This window comes from Dendrobates tinctorius, unplaced genomic scaffold (assembly GCF_039654945.1).
Source record: "Dendrobates tinctorius isolate UK_male_01 unplaced genomic scaffold, ASM3965494v1 ptg000066l, whole genome shotgun sequence".
NCBI classification, from domain to species: domain Eukaryota; kingdom Metazoa; phylum Chordata; class Amphibia; order Anura; family Dendrobatidae; genus Dendrobates; species Dendrobates tinctorius.
The window spans coordinates 2,545,590-2,571,013 of NW_027361734.1; the positions used below are offsets into that span (position 1 = coordinate 2,545,590).

The following is a 25,424-nucleotide window of genomic DNA, read 5'->3' on the forward strand; positions in this document are numbered from 1 at the left end:
GTTCTGATTATTGAGGATGCTAACCTCAGGTCATCAGCAGAACGGAGGGCGCGGGTAGGATGGTATACTGAAACAAGGGAGGAGATGTAGGGTTGTGCTGAGCCATGAAGAGCTTTGTGGGTGAGGGTAATAAGTTTGTACTGGATTCTGGAGTGGATGGGTAGCCAGTGTAATGACTGGCACAAGGTAGAGGCATCGGTGTAAAGATTGGCGAGGAATATGATCCTGGCAGCAGCATTCAAGACAGATTGGAGGGGGGAGAGTTTGGTAAGAGGGAGAACGATTAGAAGGGAGTTACAATAGTCGAGACGAGAATGAATAAGAGTTTTTGCAGAGTCAAAAGTAAGAAAAGGTCAAATTCTAGAAATGTTTTTGAGGTGCAGATAACAAGAGCGAGCCAGTGATCGGATGTGGGGGACAATGGAAAGCTCGGAGTCAAGTATGACCCCAAGACAGCAGGCATGTTTGCTGGGGAGTAATAGTAGAGCCACACACGGAAATGGCAATGTCGGTTATAGGTACATTAGTAGCGGGAGGAAACACAAGGAGTTCAGTCTTTGACAGGTTCAGTTTCAGATATAGTGAGGACATGATGTTAGACACAGCGTTTAGACAATTGCCAGTGTTTTCTAGAAAGACTGGCGTGATGTCAGGAGAAGAAGCGTATAATTGGGTGTCGTCAGCATAGAGATGGTACTGGAAACCAAATCTACTGATTGTTTGACCGATAGGGGCAGTATACAAAGAGAAGAGGAGGGGGCCTAGCACTGATCCTTGAGGAACCCCAACAGTAAGGGGAAGATGAGAGGAGGAGGAGCTAGCAAAAGATACAGTAAAGGAGCGGTCAGAGAGATAGGAGGAGAACCAGGAGAGAACGGTGTCCTTGAGGCCAATGGAACGGAGCATAGTGAGGAGGAGCTGATGATCCACAGTGTCGAATGCTGCAGAGAGATCCAAGAGAATTAGCATGGAGTAATGACCATTTGAGTTAGCTGTTAGTAGATCATTAGAGACTTTAGTGAGGGCAGTTTCAGTAGAATGTAAAGAGCGGATTGGAGAGAGTCTAGAAGAGAGTTTTCCGAGAGATAGCGGATAAGACGGGAGTGGACCAGGCATTACAGGAGTTTAGAGATGAAGGGAAGATTAGAAACACGTCTATAGTTAGCGGCACAGTTTTGGTTGAGGGATGGTTTTTAAGTAGTGGATGTATGATGGCATGCTTAAATGAGGAGGGAAAGATATCAGAAGAGAGAGAGAGAGGTTAAATATTTTAGTTAGGTGAGGGGTGACAGCAGGGGAAAGGGGCTGGAGTAGATGTGACGGAAATGGGTCACTGGTGCAAGTGATTGGGCGAGAAGATGCAAGGAGCCTGCTCACTTCTTCTTCTGTGACTGGTTCAAAATCAGAGAGTGAGCTAGATGCAGTGGGGAAGGGAGGACAGTGCATGGGTATCAGGTGATTGGGAGATAATTTCCTGTCGGATCTGGTCAATTTTTTCTTTGAAGTAATTGGCCAGATCGTCAGCTCGAAGCTCCGTGGTTGGGGCCTGTACTCTTGGGTTGAGTAGAGAATGAAAAGTGTCAAAGAGACGTTTAGGGTTATTGGACAGTGAAGTGATGAGGGTGTTGAAATAGGTTTGTTTTGAGAGGTGAAGGGCAGTGTTGTATGTTCGAAGCATAAACTTAAAATGGATGAAATCTTCGGGTAGGTTGGATTTTCTCCACAGACGTTCGGCGCACCTGGAGCACCGCTGCAGGAAACGTGTTTGCAGGGTGTGCCAGGGTTGTCGCCGTCTGTGTTGTGGTGTTCTATGTACAGGAGGAGCAAGTTCATCCAGGGCACTTTGAAGTGTTTCATTGTAATGCTTCAATGCAGAATCAGGACATGAAAGGGAGGAGATAGGGGCCAATGAAGACTGCAAGTTCTTCATAAGTTTCTGGGTGTTAATGGCCTGTATGTTTCTATAAATATGGACAGTGGGGGTGACCTGAGCAGCCTGGCAGTTCTTGATAGAGAATGAAAGAAGGTTGTGGTCAGAGAGCGGGAGAGGGGAGTTTGCAAAATCATCCACTGCACAAAGCCGAGAGAGTTTCCGTCTTCATGCGTTGGAGAATTAGTAAGCTGCAAAAGGCCAAACGAGGAGGTTAGAGATAAAAGGTGAGTAGCAGATGGGGAGAGGGGAAGAGCAATGGGGATGTTGAAATCGCCCATGATGAGGGTAGGGATGTCACAGGAGAGAAAATGTGGAAGCCAAGTGGCAAAATGATCCAGGAACTGATGGGAGGGGCCGGGAGGACGATATACCACCGCCACTCGCATGGAGAAGGGGGGTGTAGAGTCTGACGGCATGGACCTCAAAAGAAGGAAAGACAAGCGAGGGTACTTGAGGGATAACCTGAAAGGTACATTTTGATGATAGGAGCAGACCAACGCCTCCACCTGCTCTATTGTCTGATCTTGGGGTATGAGAGAAGTGTAGTCCCCCGTATCAAAGAGCAGCAGCAGCGGTAGTGTCTGACTGCTGGATCCAGGTTTCAGTAAGAGCCAGGAGGTTAAGAGAATTAGAAAGGAAAAAGTCATGAGTGAAGGAGAGTTTGTTACACACTGAGCGAGAATTCCAAAGTGCACAATTAAGAGAGACAGATGGCATGCAGGGAATTTTAATAAGATTAGAGGGGTTTCTGAATGTAGCAGTTGGGGGGTTTGACTTTTTATAACATGGGGGACTAGGGTTGGGAGCAATGTCTCCTGCGACTAGGAGGAGGAAGATAGAAAGAGTGAGCAAATGGTTAAGTGATTTGTGAGAGCGTCTCTGATGTTGAATGGATCTGTGCTGTGTAGCAATGTGAAAAGAGTGGGAGTGCTATACATAGGAGAGGAAAGGAGTGAGGATATCCCTATTTCATTCGGATCTTAATACAATTCTTTGTACTAGATCAAGAGTAACAACGTTTTTGAAAAATAAAAAAGTCACAAACCTTGGAAACTTTAATACGTGAGAAAAAAATCATGTATACAACACAAATGTATCTTATACCTGGCCATCTGAAGACAGATAATGAAACCTACCTGACTTCCAAATGCAAAACAAGCAAACAGCGGTCCGACATGTCCTGGAAAGAATTAGCTAGTTCATTGAGAGTCTGCAAAATGATCTCAGACACAGCAGGAATGTCCACACTGCTCAGACTGTCAGCACCAGGAGACATTGCTGTAGGTGAAGGATAGAAAGAAATATTAATTGGTTAAACATTAGGATATTATCTGGTTGTAATGCTCTAACAACTGATGATCTTATTTGCATACCATACAGTATACAAATACAAATGGAAAAACATATTGCTTATAACGAGCTTTACATTAAATAAGATTCTGCATCACAATATATACAAAAAACAGTTTTATTCTGTAGATCGAATTATTGTACAAAAAAAATCAAAGCATTTTAAAATAACTACGTATATTTTGCCTTTGAAAGGATTGTTAACTCCAACCATTGAAAGAATAAAGCTGGCCTTAGTCATTAGTTCTTTTTCTTCTCTTGATATTTGTACATGCACAGCCCGAGAGCCATGCTGGATTTGTAACATGTCTGAGGCTGGTTTCACACTAGTGTTCGATCGCGCAGTGCATCGTGCGCTATCGGGCGCACGCGCAATGTTCCCCTATGTTTAACATGGTGATGGCAGGGTCTTGCGAATGTACGCGCTCTTCAGCGTTTAGTGTGCGCTGCGCATTTTACAGGTGTGCGCCCAGACGTGTCGTAAGCTACATGTTGCATTTTTTTTCCGGCGACATCGTTAAAAAAATCGTGTGCGCACAAAAATAGCATTACAGTCTATGTGGTCGCTGAGAAGCGCTTGGCACCGCGCACGTCAGCGCCTTTTGCGTGCACGCGATTTGAGTAAATGTCTAGGCACTTGTCTTAACCTCCCCCTAAACAAGCAACATTGTTTTGGAGGAGTGTAAATAAAAGAAAGTATCTTCAGGGTCAGACAATTACTCTATAGACAGCCTTGCAGAGAGCAGACAAGAGCCTACAAGTGTGGATTCAAGCATCAGGAGCCAAAATGTGAGTATTCTTCAACATAATGTCTGTGTGTCCTGTACAATTTTATAATGTACTAATGCATTTTTTTTTTTCTTTTCAGCATGTCTTCTTCTGGCTCAATGTATTCGTCAACACGGCAAGAACTGGCCCAAGCTGATCGTGAGGTGAGAATCTTGCTGCCTTTTGGCAAGTATAGCTGCCTCTAGAAATGTGTTAATTTTTTCTTTCTTTACAGACATCGGACACGGGCACTGAAGAAGTAGTGCGGGAGCGGTCTGAGCGGCAGCGGTCTTAGCAGGAGCCGTCTGAGGATTCTGAGCGGGAGCAGCGTAGTCAAGTCGTGGCGAGGAGACGCAATGTGAGTGTATATATATATATATTTTTTTTTTTCTGTATTTATCTTGCTTCTTTTCTGTTTCTTTTTGTATCTTTTCCAAAATTCTAAACATTCTATATTTTTTTTTTCTAGATTCCACAACAGGATGACGAAGTCTACATCGACAACGAGCACCTTATCCGCCTTGTTGAGGAGCGTATCCCGTTGTGGGACAGCCGTGACCAGCAGTACAAAGACACAGTGGTGACCCGGCAGCTCTGGAATGAGGTGGCCGCAGCGATGATGGATGGCTGGGACAGTGCCTCTGCAGCTTCAAAAAGATGCTCTGTGATACTGCATTGATTTATGGTCTTGATGGTGCTGGTGTTTTTTTGGCAAGATATATTCTTGATCCTGTTTTCACGCTTGCTCCTGATGATACTGTTGTTTTCGCTGATACATATATTCTAGCAGGAAACATAACAGTGTCCTCAGTATCAACAGTGACTGCATTGTGTCTAGAATTTTATTTGTGCTGCAGCATTGACTGTTTGCAAAGTTCTATCCGGTGTGTGTGCTGATAATTAAGTTGCCTTAAGTGCATTTTCTAATTTTTTTTTTCTTTTTTTCCCAACAGTGAACAAAATCCGCACACGTTGGCGCTCGATGAAGGACCGCTTCAACACTGATGTTTGTGCTGAGGGACAGGTTTGGAGTGGTTCTGCGGCAAGGCGCAGAAGAAAGTACCGCTATCATCGCGAGTTGGCTTTCCTGAGACCGGTCCTTGCCAGCAGAGCGTGTTTTTTTTTTTTGGTTTGTTATTACTATGTGCTTTTCTATTCAACAGGTGATGCTTCTTGTAAATGCATGATACTCATGTTTTCCCTTTCTTTCCACAGCACTTGGAGCAGCACCCTGCAACCTGTCCCGGGAGCGGTTCTTAATCGATCGATCTCGGACCCGTCCCAGCCATCCGACAGCCAGGAAGCATCTTGCAGGTCAGCAACACAGACAGCTGGTGACCAGGAAGCTGGTCCATCAGGTGTTCCCCTGTCCCAGGTCTCTGTCACTGGTTATGCGGGCACTACCCGCCAGCGGCAGAGGGCCTTGGACAGGAATGTCATGCCTGAGTTCATGCCCTTGAGCGAGGCCTTTAAGGCCAGCCTCAAGGCGCTGGCCGCCAGAATGGAAAGCGGTTTTTCCCTGATGGAATGTGGTTTTAACCACATCGAATGTGGTTTTAACCACATGGAACACCGCTTCCACTCTGTTGACCAGCGCCTTGACCGTCTGGAGGCCGACCTCAACAGACCAGCGCACCATTCTTTCAGTAAAATTGTACAGGGCATGGCGGAACACCTTAGTCCTGAGCAACAGCTGAGTGTGTTACAGGCCCTGCAACACTGCTTACTTGCAGGCTATGCAGCAGAATCGGTATGTTCAGCAGTCAGTGGTGCCATTTCCAACAGTTCCACCGCTGACTCGCTTTACCACACGACCGACTTCTGCTGCATACCACTGCACGGCCACCTGCATTCCCAGCGAAGCCGGACATCACTACACCACCTCAAGTCTGAGTGCTGCTGGACACTCCTCCGCCACCACCACTATGGCAAGCGCTGCTCCTGTATGGAGCACCACCACCGCCACAGCACCACAAGCTTGGAGCCAAACCACCACAGAACCTGCTTGGGCCACCGACACCACCAGTCAACACCAAAGGAGCACCGCCAGCACTCCGCAGCAACAGAGCACCGCCAGCACTCCGCAGCAACAGAGCACCGCCAGCACTCATCAGCAAAGGCGTACCGCCAGCACTCATCAGCAGCAGAGCACCACCAGCACTACTCAGCAAAGGAGCACCGCCAGCACTCCGCAGCAAAGGAGCACCACAACCACTCATCAGCAAAGGAACACCGCCAGCACTCCACAGCAAAGGAGCACCGCCAGCACTCCGCAGCAAAGGAGCACCGCCACCACTCCTCATGTCAACATAACCGCCACCAATTCTCCTCCTCTGAGTCCCCCAAGGACTTTGGATGAGATCCCAGACAGGCAGCCTCCTGCTCAGAGCACCGACCCAAATTTCTCTCCTAGGAGCAACGCCACTTCTAGCAGCACCGCCACCACAGAGCAGCAAAGGGGTGATCCGCATTCCCTATTTTACAGGGCAACGCCACAGTCCACCGTCACCAGGCGGTCAACAAAAGTAAGGCGGTCACAGGCTGCAATTCGGTCCAGGCAGGATATTCCTGCGCCAAAGAAGAAGAAAAAAAAAAAACTTTGTTTGTCCATCCACCGTCTCCTCCTAATGTGTCTCAAGCTGGCTCAATGTCCATTCCAGAGCTCCCTTCCCACAGTACTTTTGTCGCCCCTTCTCCTAGAACCCCTTCCTCTACCTCCAGTCGTTCCTCGTCTCTCCACACACTTAAAGTCTCCCAATCTTCCACCAAACGTTATTCCTACTAAAAAAAATTTTGGTTCTTTTTTGTTACAAAATAAATGTTCACTTGTGCTTTCAAAAAATTTGGAATGGTTACTGTGTCTATCGCCGAGTACACAAACTGCGCCGTACACTTAGCGTTTTTGCAACAACATATATCTCCATTACTGTTTCTTGTGTCAGTCTTGGAGATATGTGATGTCAACAAACCAAATCTACATGACTTGCCTTTTCAACAACAGTCTCTACATTCTAGTAATATTGCACATACTCGATCCAGCAGGGTTCCCCAACTCCAGTCCTCAAGGTCCACCAAAAGATCATGTTGTATGGAATCCTCTTTTTTTTGGGCTCTTGTGAAACAGTTCTCAACGGAGCTATGGATTTCATTACAACATGATCTGGTGGTGGACCTTGTGGAGTGGAGTTGGGGAACCCTGCTGGATCCAGTCTGTCTGTGCAATATTACTAGAATGTCGACACTGCTGTGAAAAAGACAAGTCATGTAGATTGGCTTCGTTGACAAAACATATCTCCAAGACTGACACAAGAAACGTCAGTAATCGGGATATCTGGTGTATTGCACACACTGAAGTGAGCAGGGTTTCCCAACTACAGTATTCAAAGCAAACCAACATAGCATGTTTTTAGTAATTAAATTTGAGTTAAAAAAAAAAATAAAAAAAAAAGAAGTAAACATGATATGTTGGTTGACATTTAGGACTACATTTTGAAATGTAGCTATAGAGGATGGTGTTGAGTGCAAGGCATATCTATTGTTCTCATTTAACTATTAGACAAAAAGGCAAGGAACTTTAGATATACCTTGTAAATAACCACATAATCTATATAGTCACCTACTCTGGAGTATTAGTGAAATCATGATGCACAAAACACAGCATCATAAATTCACTGATAAACTACTTGCTAATGGTATTGGGAGTGTAAAAACAGAGAATGCACTCAGTACAGGTATCAAAACAGTTTTTTTTATTAACATACAAAGAACATGCAATAAAATTTTTTTAAACCATTTGCTCTTGCCATTCCACCCGTCCTACATCTTGAGTTGAAGTATGCCGCAAATTGGTCCCTCATTTGGCCAACTTCAACGGATGACCTGGAAGGGTGCTGTGTAAATTCAGGCAATGGATTAGGATCAACATTATCAAGATCAAAGTTCGGGTGCTCTCGAGAAAGTACAACGTTATGTAGAACAACACAGGCCTTGACCACCTCATCCACGGTTTCCAGTTTCAGATTAATAGCTGTGACAAGAATGCGCCATCTAGATACAAGGATACCAAATGCACACTCTACTGTTCTCCTGGCCCTGGTGAGCCTGTAATTGAAAATTATTTTGTTGTGGTCCAAGTCCCGGCTGGAGTAAGGTTTCAGCAGGTTTTGGCACATCTGGAACGCTTCATCACCAACCATTACAAATGGCTGTGGCGGACCTTCGGTGTTGGGAAATTGAAGTTGTTGCCATACAACCTCCTGCCCACGTCCGAGGTCTTAAAAGCCTGGGAGTCATTCCCACGGCCAAATGCCCCAATGTCCACTGCAATAAACATACAGTCTGCATCCGCAATGGCCATCAGTACAGTAGAAAAGCACTTTTTGTAGTTAAAGAACGCAGAGCCTGTTCTTTTGGGCTTGATAATCCGGATGTGCTTCCCATCCACCGCTCCCAAACAGTTAGGGAAATTGCAGACAGTCAAGAATCTTTCGGTGATTTCCAACCATTTTGTCTGTGGTTGGCATGGGCATGAATTCGGGACAAAGAACGTTCCAGAGAGCTCGGCAGGTGTCCGCTACAATTCCAGACAATTTGGAGATTCCAATCCGGTACTGGAAGTGCAGTGACGAGAAGGTCTCTCCAGTAGCCATGAATCTGTGACACAAAGAAAACAATAATTAATATTTGTGTATACATAATTTTTTTAACACGTTAAATTAAAAAAAAAAAAAAAATTCTGCAGCCTTTGGTTCAATACATGCCATCCAAAAATTAACGCAGCTTGTAGTTACCGACATGGCAGAACTGTAATTATGCCAGATTTCGAAGAGTACATGTCACAAGCAAGAAAAATCAACAGGCATTGGTTTAGCAAAACTACCTACCTTAATGTGACCAGGAGCCGTTCCTCAGGAGTAATCGCACGTCGGAGCTGCGTGTCCTGTCTCCGGATGATTTCTTTGACCCGACCAAGCAAATAGTTAAAGGTTTCTTGGGTCATCCAGGTATAACCCGTAATTTCTCCGGGTTTGCCTGTAGCTCACTGTAGAGGGTGTGGTACGCTCCACGGCTCTCCCGGAGTTCAATAATGGGATGTATCCACATACGCCGCGCTGCTGCCGTCTTCGCTGCCTCTCTCTCTCCCTCTGTTCATGGCAAGCAACGGCATAAGCCTGAGCCGTCCTCATGTCCAGATCCAAGTCAAAGTAAAAGCTCTTCCAGTGCAGATCCATGTTTCTCAAGTCAAATGCAAGCAAATGTGAAGAATTCAGGTGTAAACAGGGTCTATATAAAGAATTTCCATATACACGCCCACTGGTGTCCCATTGGTGGAGTGTGTTGCAAGAATTTTTCAAGGATTTTTTCTCCTGTTTATTGCGCATAAAAAATGCAAACGCATGAAAAACGCTTACAAACGCATAAAAACGCTGCGATTTTTTGTTGCAATGCGCACAATAATGATACAAAATAACGCAGCGTTTACCAGCGTTTGCTTGCGCTTTTGACACCGCTAGTGTGAAAATAGCCTGACCCATGTTTCCTAGTCAGATAAAGGAAACCACAAGTGCTGACGGCTGCTGCATTCAAAATCATCCTATAGTTGTTGGCAGCCCAGGGTTGAATCCCCAGATTTAGCGCCCGCAGGGATCTCAAAGATCGGACATCTACTGTTCCAACATTTATTATTTACTTAGTGGGGTCACGATCATGCTCATAAATTATGAGTCATAATAACAGATATTATTTATATCTCCTGAATCAGAATGCAGAAACATCAGGACAAGTAATACACGAGACAAGTAATAGTGATCAATATAGGTCAGTCTTAAGTATTTAACCACCAAAGTGGGGGGGCAGCCTTGTCAGAGCAGGGACTATGCTTGTAAGCAAGTAAATCAGCAGTCCAGGCTTCTACTGACCCACAAGAGAATCCTCCGGTGGGCCCCTGGGCAAGAGTGAGCCACCACCCTCTTACACACGTGGTCAAAATTGTTGGTACCCTTGTTTAATGCCAGAAAAACCCACAATGGTCATAGAAATAACATTAATCTGACAAAAGTAATAATAAACCATAAATCTATGAAAATGAACAAATGAAAGTCAGACATTGCTTTTCAACCATGCTTCCAAAGATTTAAAAAAAAAAATAAAACTCATGAAATAGGCCTGGACAGAAATGATAGTACCCCTGAAAATAATGTGACACAAGGGATATGTTAAATTAAGGTGTGTATACTAATTAGCATCACAGGTGTCTACAATCTTGGAATCAGGGAGTGGGCCTGTATAGAGGGCTACAGATACGCACTGTGCTGTTTGGTGACATGCTGTGTATCACACTCAACATGGAGCAGAGGAAGCGAAGAAAGAGTTATCTCAGGAGATTAGAGAGAAAATTATAGACAAACATGTTAAATGTAAAAGTTATAAGACCATCTCCAAGCAGCGTGATGTTCCTGTGACTACAGTTGCACATATTATTCAGAAATTTAAGCTCAATGGGACTGTAGTCAACCTTCCTGGACGTGGCCACAGGACGAAAATTGATGACAAATCAAAGAGACGGATAATACAATTGGTAACAAAAGAGCCCATAAAAACTTCTAAACAGATTAAAGGTGAACTTCGAGCTTAAGGAACCTCAGTGTCAAATCGCACCATCTGTCATTGTATGAGCCAAAGTCGACATCATGGGAGACGACCAAGGAAGACACCATTGTTGAAAAAAATCTTAAAAAAGCCAGACTGGAGTTTGCCAAACTACATGTTGACAAGCCACAAAGCTTCTGGGAGAATGTCCTATGGACAGATGAGACAATAATGGAACTTTTTGACAAGGCACACCAGCTCTATGTTTACAGATGAAAAAATGAAGTATAGCAAGAAAACAACTGTCCCTACTGTGAGACATGGAGGAGGCTGTGCTATGTTCTGGGGCTGTTTTGCTGCATCTGGAACAGGGTGTCTAGAATCTGTGCAGGGTACAATGAAATCTCTAGACTATCAAGGGATTCTAGAGAGAAATGTGCTGCCCAGTGTTCGAAAGCTTGGTGTCAGTCGCAGGTCATGGGTCTTGCAACAGGATAATGACCCAAAACACAACTAAAAACACCCAACAATGGCTAAGAAGAAAACATTGGACTATTCTGAAGTGGGCTTCTATGAGCCCTGACCTAAATCCTATTGAGCATATTTGGAAAGAGCTGAAACATGCCCTTCGGAAAAGGCAGCCTTCAAACATGAGACAACTGGAGCAGTTTGCTCTTGAGGAGTGGGCCAAAATTTTTCCTGTCGAGAGGTGTAGAAGTCTCATTGACAGTTACAGAAATCGTTTGATTGCAGGAATTGCCTCAAAAGGTTGTGCAACAAAATATTAAGTTAAAGGCACCATCATTTCTGTCCAGGCCTATTTCATGAGTTTTATTTTTTAAAAAAATTCCGTGGAAGCATGGTTGAAAAGCAATGTCTGACTTTCATTTGTTCATTTTCATAGATTTTTATTTATTATTACTTTTGTCAGATTCAAGTTATTTCTGTCACCATTGTAAGTTTTTCTGGCACGAAACGAGGGGTACCAACAATTTTGACCACATGTGTATATGAGCAGCACTTGGACACTATATACGGTACTTGAATCACTATGTATTGACAAAGACATCTTATTCATTCAACAATCTACTCAGTTCATCTCTCTATATAAAAATGAATGTATGTATGTGTGTATCACCAACCAATCATGAAGCATCTTTCATTTCACCAGAGCTGTTCAAAAGAAGCTCAGCTGTGATTGGTTGCTATGATCAACAGTTTTCCTTGCAGCCAATCACGAAACATCTTTCATTTCACCAGAGCTGTTCAAAAGAAGCTCAGCTGTGATTGGTTGCTATGATCAACAGTTTTCCTTGCAGCCAATCACTAAGCATCTTTCATTTCACCAGAGCTGGTTAAAAGTAGTTGAGCTGTGATGGTTGCTATGAGCATGTTTTCCCACTTGACAACACCTCAGCAGACACTGACATGGTGGGAGAAATCTAGCATCCCCAGGAACATAAGCTCCCATCCATTGTCTGCCCCCCAAAAAGGAGCACAGAGCACATGACAGAAATGAATCCCCCCTCCTGTGTATCAAAGGTATGCAAGTTAGGGAAAATACACTCAGTGTTTTGGTACTGACCCCAGGCCTTTCTTAAAGGGATCTCCGGTATGGAAGGCAGGGCAAACCCATCCAGTGCTTTGGTTCTGACCCCATGCCTCTCTTAAAGGGATCCTCGGTATGGAAGTCAGGGCAATTGCCTTCAAATGCTCTGGTACTGACCCCAGGCTCTCTTAAAGGGATCTCCTGTACAGAAGTTAGGGCAAATCCCTCAGCGCTCTGATTATGACCCCAGGGTTCTATTAAAGGGATCACTGATATGCAAGTAAGGGCAAATCCATCCAGTGCTCTGGTTCTGATCCCAGGCTTTCTTAAAGGAATCTGTGGTATGGAAGTTAGAGTAAATCCCTCAGCGCTCTGATTCTCACCTCAGGGTTCTATTAAAGGGATCACTGGTATGGAAGACAGGGCAAATCCACTCAGTGCTCTGGTTCTGACGCCAGGCCTCTCTTAAAGGGATCCCCGCTGTGGAAGTTAGGACCGTTCCACTGAGCGCTCTGATTCTCACCCCAGGCTGAAGGGATGATGTGGGATATTAGGGGTAGTAGTCCGGTGGCTCTGGCTGACGGTATATGGGATATTAGGGGGAGTAGTCCGGTGGCTCTGGCTGACAGGATGATGCGGGATATTAGGGGGAGTAGTCCGGTGGCTCTGGCTGATGGAATGATGTGCGATATTAGGGGTAGTAGTCCGGTGGCTCTGGCTGATGGAATGATGTGCGATAATAGGGGTAGTAGTCCGGTGGCTCTGGCTGACGGATGATGTGGGATATTAGGGGTAGTAGTCCAGCGGATGTGACGGGATGATGTGAGATATTAGTAGTAGTTCTCCGGTGGCTCTGGCTGACGGGATGATGTGGGATATTAGGGGTAGTAGTCCGGTGGCTTTAACGGGATGATGTGGGATATTAGGGGTAGTAGTCCAGCGGATGTGACGGGATAATGTGAGACATTAGTGGTAGTTGTTCGGTAGCACTGGCTGACAGGATGATGTAGGATATTATAGTGAATGTGGCTATGCGGAGTGGGCGGGGCTATACACTCAGCTTTATATATATATATAGATATAATCATTATAATTTGTTATAACTAACATTAGTTAGTTACTATGCCCGGGCAGCACCGGGCTCTTCAGCTAGTTGTTATATAAATTTGTGATTGAGGATAATGTCACATATGCATGTAGCTGAACAGTGGGCCCTGGAGTAGGTTACTGGAGGGCCCTTGGCACCCCAGTCCGACCCTGAGTGAGAGAGTAGGAAAAATATATTGATATCCTGTGCCAAGGACCTGGACTCATGGCAAGGAAAGAGGTATATGGTCCAATTGGGAGTAAATACATGTTTGGTACCGCTAGTGTCTACTTTATCATGCTTGGTATGGGAATTTAAAATACACTCAAATGTTAGGCCTCTTTCACACTTCCGTTTTTTACAATCAGTCAAAATCCACCAGGTTTTGAAAAAAAACGGATCCGCAATTTTTTTTTGTGGATCCGTTTTTTCCCCCATTGACTTTCATTAGTGACGGATCTTGACGGATTGCCGTCCGTTGCATCCGTTTTTGAGCGGATCCGCCATAATGTTGCTGTCCGTCAACATCCTCAAAGATTTCCAAACTGAGCTTGCAACGTTTTTTTGGCCGGCGGATCCTCCAGACACTGATGTAACCCAAAATTCTGTCTGGGTGCCGGACCTACAAAAAAAAATCAATCTCTCTCTCCTTCCCGTCCAGCGGTTCCTTTAAATTTCCTCATTTTGCGGATCCGTCAAAAAACGGATCCTGTGGCATCCGTTCACATCAGTTGAGAACGGATCCGCTTGTCCGCCTTTTTGGCGGATTTTAACTGACACAAAAAACTGAAGTGTGAAAGAGGCCTTAAACTCATGTATTCTGAATGCTCATAATGAATTCTCTCTAATATGCAAAAGTAGAATGTAACAGAGGTATACAGAGTGGACAACCAGTGCGGACAAGATGGCAGGTGTTAGTATTTATATAAAAAAAATGTTATATAATTGGCTGGTTTTACATGAAAAGACGAATTATAAGAACACAAAAACGTCTTAGAAGAGCAAAAGCGAAAAAGTTCAACTGAGAACCAAGAGTAAACTATTGTCAAATGCGTGAAAGAAGCAAATGTTTGTTTTTAATTATAGCAGTGTTTGAGGCAAACTTTACTCAGAACCATTTTCAGATTTCCAGCAGTATGTGATTTATAATTCATTTATCATGTTTTAATAATAATTAGGTTTGTTAGAAAAGATGAATAGCAAGTACAGACAGAAGCCACGGGCACTCAATGTGTCGGCTCTCACAATTCTACATTGGGAAAAGTAAACCTCAACTATTTGTTTTGGGCTTTTTATTTATCTCAAAGACAAAAGTAATAAACTGACAAAATAAAAGATATGGGACTGTTGAAAAAAAAAAACAAAAACTTGTGAAACTCTTAAGGTCCCGTTACATTTAGCGATGTAAAAGTATGATTTCAGATAGGAGCACATCCAATGTATTTTCTCTGATTATATTATAATATACCAAAATTAAAGCAGATACAGATCCTTTGTGTTAAGGACCTACCAATAATTTGGCCTCCACATCACTAACAGGCGAGTCATTCGTCCATATGTCTCTTTAGATTAAAAAACAAAAAAAGTTCAGATCACAGAGCAGGGTAAAGAGAAAAATGTCCTAATATTTTGTAGGGAATGATTTTTCTATTCTTCACATAGGCACATGCACCTAAGGGTGTGGATGTTAACTGCTTACTAGGTTAATATTGGCAACAAATCTGTAACAGTTATAAGATCTCAGGAATCAAAATGAATATTGCAAGGATTTAGTCAGCAAATTTTTGTTATTGAATTTGATGGCAGCATAATGTAAAGACAGGAGACCTGAATCCAGGGATGTATCACATTTTTGCTTATTAGACTGCTTGGTACAGTTTTGATAGAATCCCTGTTTTGTTTGCTGTAGATGTAGCAGATCCATGACTTCTGGACTGTCTATAACCCCACCTGCACCACTGACTAACAGCTTCCTGTGTAAATAGAAAGTTGTGAACAAGCTGCCAATCAGTAGTGGGGGTTACACAGATTAGCCTGACTGGTCTGCACATGAGATGTAGTCCTCTAGTGATAATCTCCTGCTGATAAAACACGAATTGTATTTAAATTACAGCACAGCCTAATAAGTGACACATCCCTATCTACGGCTATCTACAATATGTTACTCTCAGATTAAATAGCATAAAGCTACTGATAGATTTCCTTTAACCAGGGGTAGACAATTTTTCTTCTTCTCATAAAATTAGAAAAAATAATAAACAATTACAATAATTCCATTTTTTATGCACTTTAAAAAAAAGTATAAGTCAGCAAATAACAAGGATATATTTGGTATCCCTAAAATAGTATCAACCCATACAATACAGTGAACAGATGATTTATGATGACTGGTAAATGGCGTAAAAAGAAGGCATGTTTGATTTTTTTCTCCATCAAACTGATAAAAAAATATTTAAAAAATCTAACGGTGAAGCCATGTTCACATGTAGCGTAAAAGCAAATTAAAGATGACAGTTTTCATTCATAAAATTGAAAAAGCAAGAGGTCACGTTTGGTTTTCTTGTAATGGAGAGAAGGCACTTAAATTACAGGTCCGTATCACCAGAAGCACAAGCTGGGCACAATGTATGGGGTCACAATGTATGTGTACTAGACTGGCAGATCGGCAATTCACCACAATAAAGCACGGCGCGGATGTTACAGCAAAATGGTCATTGCCGCCGTAGATGAATTAATTGAAAGGTGCAGTTTCTATAATGGGTTCACTTTTTGGGGTTTTCTGCTGTTCTACACTACACCCCTAGATAAATTCCTTGAGGGGTCTAGTTTCCAAAATGAGGTCAACTTGTGGGGGTTTCTGCTGTTTTTCACATCAGGGGCTCTTTAAATGCGACACAGCATTCACAATCTATCCCAGGCAAATGGCGCTCTTTCTTTTCCTAGTCCTGCCATGTGCCCAAGCAAAAGATTTTGACCACATATGGGGTATAAATGAGTTCGGGACAAACTGCGCACCAAATTATGTGGTCCGTGTTCTCCTATTATCCATTGTGAAAATTACAAATTTGGGGCTAAAACATCATTTTAGTAAAAAAAAAAAAAAAAATGAAAATTTTCAATAGGACTACCTAATGTTATCAAATCCTGTGTAGTACCTGTGGGTTCAAAATGCTCACTGTACCTCTGGATACAATCATTGAGAGGTGTAGTTTCCAAAATGGGGTACTTATGTTTTTTTTTCACTGGTTAGGCACATCAGGGGTTCTCCAATCGCAACATGGCATCCACTCTCAAATCCAAACATTTTTGTGTTCAAAAGTCAAACAGTGCTCCTTCCCTTCTGAGCTCTGCCGTGAGCCCAACTAGTAGTAGTCGCCCACATATGGGGTAGCTGCGTACTCAGTAGAAAATATACAACAAATTTTGGTGTCCATGGTCTCCTGTTACCCTTATAAAAATAAAATTGGGCTAAAAGTACATTTGTTGGTAGAATGTGATTTTTTTTATTTTCACAGCTCTACATTATAAACTTCTGTGAAATATCTGGGGGTTCAAGGTGCTCATGACACATCTAGATGTTCCCTAAAGGGTCTAGCTTCCAAAACGGGATCACTTGTTGGGGGTTACCACTTTTTATGCACATCAGGGAATCTACCAACGCGACATGGCAACTGCTCTTGATTTCAGACATTTTTGAATTCTAAAAGTCAAACGGTGCTTCTTCCCTTCCGAGCTCTGAAGTACACAAAAACAGTGGATTTCCCCGTGGTTTACGGAGTCGGGGACTGTTCATTACACACATGTCCAGACCTGAAGGAGGGCTAGTAATATACCAGCAGCCTACAGAGTAAAGAATGGAAGTGCGCTCCATCATTTTCATTGGAACTAGCAGCAACAGGAGAGAAATATGGCAAGGACGGTGTGAAACTTAGTGGGGAATATCTGGAAAACGGTCCATATTTAAAAATGCTTTGGATTTTAAAACTCTTTTAAATATCCATGAAGAAAATTTTGAGATAACATTTTGCTATTGGGAATAACCATTTAATCTGCCACTGTACTGCAACTTTTAAATAAAAGTCAAAAGAATGCCCAGGAGTAAAATGTATGAAATTGTTTTATTATATTCAAAAGAGGAAAAAAAAAAGCATATTTACTTTGTACTAATATTACTTTGCCTATGGTCAATTACAGAGATCTCCCTTGGATATGAGTGAGTGAAGAACATGGTTTACATTCATGATGGTTGACTATTCAACATTACGCCTTACACGCTCAACATCCTATTACAGGAGGTGTAAATATAATGAAATATGGCAACAAAGTGACATGTGGTGCTCGGGGGTTCTATTCTAGAAGAGCAGTGATAAGTAGCACCCACCGTCACGTCAGTAAACAGTGATGATGGAGAGAGTTCAGACTGTCACCCGTGATGTAAAGCCCACTAAACACTCTATTAGTTTTTCATTTGCTGAATTAATGTTCTTTACGGGCCGTGTGCGCCGGCTGCTTAATGAATTGTCTCGTTAAAGCTGCCTGTGGTGCTGTTGGGCTGCCTGCACTCCAAGGCATAAATCCAGAGGAGAAATGAGCCATTGTGAAGAGGACATAACTCCTCTAGAAAAGGGTTTTGTTCTTCAGCATGAGTACGGCCTTGGGAATAACGGGATTATCAGTAAAAGCCACACTGGGCCTGCATCTACATAATGTGCCAGGACTTGGTTTCTCTGAACTATGGTTGTGTCATTCCTAGTCAAGTACAGCTTCCATCCTCTTCCGTGTTCCTCGCATGCAGAGTTGAGATAAGCCCCCGTTACACACTGCGATATCGCTAGCAATATCGCTGTAAAGTCACCGATTTTGTGACGTTGCAGCGATAATGCTAGCGATATCGCTGCATGTGATACTTACCTCCGACCGGCTCCCCCGTTGGTTATCGCTGATCGCGCGAGAAGCTCCTGGATCATTTCTCGTCGGTCACTTCCTGCGGCGCTTCCTGCTGTGACGATGAGCGACGTGTGGAGCCGGGCGGGAGGACGCAGGATTGCCGCCAGGTAAGTAGCGATCCCCGAGCCCAGCGATGTCGCTGGTGAGATCTGCCTGTGTGGCAGCTCACTAGCGACCACTTAGCGATGCACCAGCGATCCTGACCGCGTCATATCGCTAGTCGGGATCGCTGGTGCATCGCTAGGTGTAACGGTCCCCTTACTCACTGCTCAGTAATGAAGTTTTGTTTTATTTACTTCAGTATTTAGCAATACAAAAAGCTGAAAACGCAGATTATGATTAACATTTCAATAATAAAAGCAGATGGTTCTATTATATCATCTACATATCATAAAAGATTCATCAGCACTAATCCAGGAGAAAAGTGGAGGAAATTCATGTGGGAAGAGATCACATTTCTGCACAATTTTTTCATATGTTGTCTATGTCCTTTTCATTGCACGACAAACCATAGTTTGCTTGGGACAAGCAGCAGAGTAGGTGTGAAAGACCAAGGAGTCTCATCCCTCCATCTAGGCCAGTGTTTTCCAAACACCAGTCCTCAGGATCCTCAACAGATCAAGCTTTCAGGATTTCCTTAGCTTTGCTAAAATGATGAAATTATGATTGGACTGAAATTGTGATGGATTTATTATCAAGACATCAGAAATTGCCACAGGTTCTTTCCTCTGGGAAATACAAGTGAAATCCTTAAAAAGATGATCTGTTGGGGGCTGTGAGGACTAGAATGTGGGAAACACTGATATAGGATATGACAAATTTTCAAGACTGGAAATACATGTGATATTAAATCAAACCAAAGGCAATTTTCTGGCCGGTCCCCATGAGGGGGCATGGTGGAGTCAGATGCTCCTAATTCATGAAGAACTATAGGCCTCTTCATTCATCTGAAGCGTCTGACGAGTGGCATGCGCCTTTGTGTACCAATGCAGAAATATTACTCGAGTCAGGAACTAGAGTGAGATTTCTGGCGTAGGGAACGCCACAGTTTGCAATGAATTTTTTTTTTTAATTTCGCTTATTAAACTTTGAAACAAGAAAAGGATGTAATGTACAACATACATAATTGCTTGTGGTTGTAAACATTGTACAGAGCATACACATTACCGTCTGTTTGTTAACTACTAAACAAAAATTGAACACTCTTATTAATAATATACGGGTAATATATGCATAATCCCCCAAGCATATACAGAAAACAACAGGCTATACATTATAAGCATGTACATCAGTCATATCTCACAGGCCTTTATTGTGTCGCTCAGATAATGTAGATTGATTATAAGTTCCTAAATTAAACTACGACTACGTCAACTATTTACTAACTCGCAGCCTACTATCTTGCACTATATTATCTCATATGCAATGTCTCCATTCTACAAAGTAAGATGGGAACAATTCCACCTCTCCCAGATCTTTTCAAATTTTCCCAAGCATACCCAGTTCTGATATAATGTGCACTCGTATGGAACAATCGTATTTACCAAGTTAATCCAGGTTCTAAGAGAGGGACATGAATTACCCATCCACCGTAGTGCCAATACTTTCCGTGCCATAAACTGCGTCTCAGGTAGAAAAATCCCAACATGGTGACCCCAAATCTCCTCCTCCCATTCCCCAAACAAGCAGACCAGTGGTTCAAGAGGGACAGGAGTTTGCACCAGTGATGACAAGAATAGCATCATCTCTTCCCAGTAATGTAGGATAGTGGGACACTGCCATATCATGTGGATAAAGTCTGCATCTGGTGAGTGACATCGCAAGCATTCTGATGATTGGAATCGACCCATCTTAAAAAGTCGTATTGGAGACAAATATGATTGGTTTATTATATACAGCTGTATCATTCTATTATTAATAGATGGTGATACTCCGATCGGAGACTCGAGGATCTCTTCCCACTCCTCTCCCTGCATATTAGGAATGAGTCTTTCCCACTTCCCTTTAACAGAGCTTATGGCAGATTCTGCTCCCACAGCAGGTAAGTACATAAAGAGGAGATAAGGCCCTGGGGACCCTGCAAGTTTAAGATTCCTATCAAAGGTAGGGACGAAATGGCACGGCCCACACCTATACTCCTTATGTGCGACTGAAGAGCAGATCTTAGCTGTAAATAGCGGAAAAATTGAGATCTCGGAACATAAAGTTTAGCCTGTATCTGCTCGAAAGACATTAAGGTTCCATGATCATACAAGTCTCCTATCAAGGAGACATTATGTTGAATCCAAAAATCAGTGGACGGGTGACTTAGTAATACCGGAAAATAGACATTTTTCCATAGGGGCATTTCAGCTATGATATCCTTAAATCCGATCACTTTCTTAATTTGCCTCCATACTAATCGTGCCAGACGGAGCAAGGGCAGTAAACGAGGGACACTAGGCCTCTCCAACTCCAGGAAACCCAGTGGGCAATCAGTTCTTGCCGTGTGAAGCAAGTGACTTTCAGAAATAGGAAGATAATTACCTGGCATCCAATTACTTAGGGCTTTAGTCTGTCCAGCCAAATAATATAGGAAGAAATCTGGTAGCACCGCCCCACCTCCCTTTTTAGGACTCTGTAGAGTGGACAATTTAAGTTTGGGTCTGGTTTTCCCCCATATAAAAGATCTGACCTGGGAATTAAGATTCACAAAGAAGGACTTGGGTACCATTACAGCACTGTGCTGAAGGGAATAGCTAAGTTTGGGAAGTAATATTATTTTAATCAGATTAATGCGTCCGGCCACAGACAGCGGTAATTTGCTCCAAGTTGCAAATTTAACTCTAACCAGTTCCAGCAATGGGTAGACATTAAGTTGTAAGTCGAGCGTGCTGTTATGGGATACATGAACACCCAGATATTTAAAGCTAGGTACAATAGACAACGAGGAGAGAGCCTCAAGTCGAGGCATCGGGGCATGGGATAGGGGTAACAGGGCAGACTTTTCCCAATTTATATATAAGCCTGAATATTTACTGAATCCCATCTATGGTGGCAATCACTTGAGGAAAAGTTTCCTCCGCCTTGTCCATAAATATCACCATATCATCTGCATATAAACCTATGGTATCTACCCGACCCGCTATATCTATACCCCTAATGCCAGGGGAAGACCTTATACGTATTGCCAATGCCTCAATTGCAAGGGCGAAGAGGGCTGGGGAAAGGGGGCACCCCTGACAGGTCCGCCTGTGTAATGAAAAGGGCTCAGATATGGAATTGTTCACAATACGGGCTTTAGGTTTCATATATAGTGTTTTGACCCATTTTATAAACTTATCACCAAAGCCATATCTCTGTAGGCATGCGGAGAGGAAAGGCAACTTAAGAAAGTCAAAAGCCTTGGCGGCATCCAACGATACCAGTGCCCATTTGTTGTCTGGCACTAGAGAACTATATTGGACTATTAACTGGACTCGTCTGATGTTAATTGAAGTGTTCTTACCAGGCATAAAGCCCGTCTGGTCAGGATGTATAAGGTTCAGTATAATCGAATTTAATCTGGTGGCGAGAATCTTAGTAAAGATTTTATAGTCCACATTTACTAACGATATGGGACGATAGGATCCACATTCTAAAGGGTCCTTCCCCTCCTTCCTAAGCACTATGAGGTTAGCCTCGTAAAAGGATTCAGGCATAGATGCTCCCCTCCCATATTCCCCGAAATGCCTTTATCAGAAGTGGCGTTAATATGTCTCGGTATTTCCTATACAATTCAATAGGGAACCCGTCCGGCCCAGGGGCCTTCCCAGATGCCATGTCCGCTATAGCATTCTCTATCTTCTCCAAAGTGAATTCAGCATCCATAAAGGCTCACTGATCAGGATCTAAGGTAGGGAATGTTACATCCGACAAGTAATCCAAACACTCCAAATTATCAGAGCCACTTTTAGATTCATATAATGACTTATAATAATCACAAAAGCAGCCGAGAATCTCCTCAGTTGAAGACACCAACAAATCATCTGACTTACGGATCTGTAATATTGTGTTAGAGGTATTATGTTGGCGCACCAGATAGGCCAAAAATTTGCTTGCTTGGTTTCCCAGCTCAAAATAAGACTGGCAAGCAAAGAATAATTTGCGCTTAGACTTAGTGTCCATATGCTGGGTGTATAATCGCTGGGCAGCCAACCACTCAATCCTATTGCCATTAGTTTGGTTAGATATGTATGCATCCTCTGAATCCTTCAATAGCCGTTTCATCACATCATCCTCCCTTGAGGTTACCCTCTTAATATAAGAAATAGTGGAGGACAAGCAGCCCCTCAGATACGCCTTAAGGGTATCCCAAAATAAATTAATATCCTGAGGTTCCTGGTGGGACAAAATGAAACAATGCAATTGATCGATTGTTCTATCGGGGGGGGGTACTATCAGTTTCAGCCAGAAAGGGTTCAACTTCCAAACCATCCTGTTATTTAATCATCCATAGTTAAGTCTAAGGATGACTGGGCTATGGTCTGAGATCCCTCTACTGCCATGTTCTATATTATCTACCCACATCGCCAGACCACTGGATCCGAATATGTAATCTATGCGTGATAGGGAGCGCTTAGTAGATGAGTGGCAGGTATACTTTCTCAACTCAGGGTGCTGCACTCTCCACAAATCCAGCCACCCGCTACCCTCCATAAATAGCGACAGCTGGGTTGCTGTCGGCGAAGGACCCCCCCCCCAGATACTCCATCATCCAATCTCAATTTATCAAAACGGTTATTTATGACCATATTGAAGTCCCCCATACAGATAACATCCGCATCCGGATAATTTAGGGCGAAGCTCATCGCCTTCTGAAGAATGGACATATTAGCCGGGGGTGGATTATAAACACATAAAATTACATATTCCCTAGTATTTATTGATGCATATACGAAGTCAAAACGACCCTCAGGATCCCTCCGGGTCTCCCTGGCTTCCCATCTAACATCTCTATGCAACAACAGTGAAACCCCTCTCGAGTAACTAGTATGGAATGCATGAACAGAACATTGTACCCAAGGTTTCTGCACGCACCGAGCTGTATCCCTGGTCAGATGCATCTCCACCAAGGCCACAATGTGTTTGTAATGAATTTTGACGAGCTGTGGTATCACTCCACTGTTGTGCCCCCATTCTGCCTCAGCTCTGCCTGTTTTGATGGAGCTGGGAGAAAATGGTATGAAAAATTAGTAACATTTCGGGGCAACTTCGAGTTGCTACACAATCTTGTGGCTTCTCAAAGATTTTATGAAAATCTTTTGGCATAAAAGCTTTGATGAATCAAGGCCTGAAACTTTATATTTTGGACTGAATTGTATCCCTTAGGCTACTTTCACACATCAGGTTTTCGGCGTCAGGCGCGATCTGGCGTCGTGCCGGAGCGCCGGATCCGGCAAATATTTCGTAAAACTGGATGTGACGGATCCGTTTTTCTGCCGGATCCGTCTTGTTCTTGACAGACCAAACCGGATCCGTCTCATCCGGTTCATCCGGTTTTTGTTCCGTTTTTTGACGGATTACGCCGGATCCGGTTTTTAAAATTGACCCTTGTGGCCTTCCGAACGGGATTGGCTACTGAAAAACTATATATAGCGTGTTCCTACAGCCCTTCTTTGACAGGTTGTAGAGGAGAAAGTGCAGGTTGGAGAGAAGAGCAAGTTACTGGCGAAGATGGATGTTGTGATTGGAAATATTTTGAAGAATTTGGCGGATTTTACAGCGGAGGCGAATCGTTTGAGGGTGATTGTTCTGGAGAAGGAGAGAGCGAGACAGCAGCGCATCAGGCATCGTAGATGACGTTTGTGGATCCACCCCATCACAGCCAAGAGAATGACGCGTGGGGTCTATTCTACACTCTGCATGGACCTTAGACGAAACCCGGATAAATTTTTTGGATATGTTCGGATGAAAATGGAGAATTTTGATTACTTGGTGGAGCGCATTGCACACCTCATAAGAAAAGTGGACACCTATTGCCGCTTCTCTGTTTCACCCGCAGAGCGTCTGATGGTGACTTTAAGGTAAGCCACATTTATTGGATGTGCTCGCATCAGAGAACACTTTCACTGCAATCTTGTTGGTGGTAGTTTGTATCTCCAAGTGTTATAGCTGAGTTTTGGTATGTAATGCTGTGATTTAAAACTAATTGATTGTTTTTTAATTCCCCACAGATTTCTTGCAACTGGAGAATCCCTTTCGTCACTGCATTTCCAGTACAGACTCGGGATTTCCACCATATCTGGAATAGTGAAGTACACATGCCGTGCACTGTGGGACTCCTTAGCTGAAGAGTTTTTACCAGAGCCCACAACAGAGAGGTGGATTGAAATTTCAGAAAAGTTTCTACAGATATGTCAGTTTCCGAACTGCTTGGGCGCTGTGGACGGGAAACATATCCGCATTGTAAAGCCAGCCGGATCGGGATCGGAATATTTCAATTACAAGAAATATTTTTCAATTGTCCTCATGGCCATCGCTGACGCGGAATACAAATTTATTGCTGTTGATATTGGGGCCTATGGCCGCTCCAATGACTCTCAAGTTTTCAAACTGTCTGCCATGGGGCGTAAACTGTATGGAAACATCTTCCAGTTCCCACCCCCTAGACCGCTGCCGCAAACATCTGGTCCACCTATGCCATTTGTCTGTGTAGGGGATGAAGCCTTCCAGCTGTCAGAACACCTTTTGAAACCGTACTCTAGCAGAGGATTGACAAGAACAAAACGCATTTTTAATTACCGCCTCACAAGAGCAAGAACATTGGTTGAATGTACCTTTGGTATTCTGACAGCCAAATGGCGGGTCCTATTGACTGCGATCAACCTCAAGACAGAAACTGAGGACGAGGTGATCAAAGCTTGCGTGGTACTCCACAATTTTGTTAGCTGCAAGGAACCCATTTCCATTGAGGACACCTCTAAAGAAACCACCTTGCAAGATTACCATGACATTACCACTAGAAGTTCTGTGACGGTTTCAGTAATGAGGGACAATTTTGCACTATACTTTATGTCACCTCAAGGCAGAGTACACTGGCAGGATGACAGAGTGTGAAAGATTTGTGCCCAACCAAACTTGTGTACCTTCTGTACCAACAGTATATACCTTTGCCAACCAAAGTTGGCTATCTTGTCATGGTCTTACTATTTTTACCTTTAGGCCACAGGTGTGTACCTGGT

General features: G+C 43.4%; 1 protein-coding gene across 1 annotated transcript in view; it reads right to left on the reverse strand.

The window, feature by feature from the left end:
* The window catches only part of EXOC4 (exocyst complex component 4), a 685,438-nt gene that overhangs the window by 112,591 nt on the left and 547,423 nt on the right, over positions 1 to 25,424 (reverse strand). Inside the window, exon 15 of the mRNA XM_073580982.1 lies at positions 3,070 to 3,211. Coding sequence (XP_073437083.1) covers positions 3,070 to 3,211 — 142 coding nt within the window. The remainder of the gene's footprint in view (positions 1 to 3,069; positions 3,212 to 25,424) is intronic.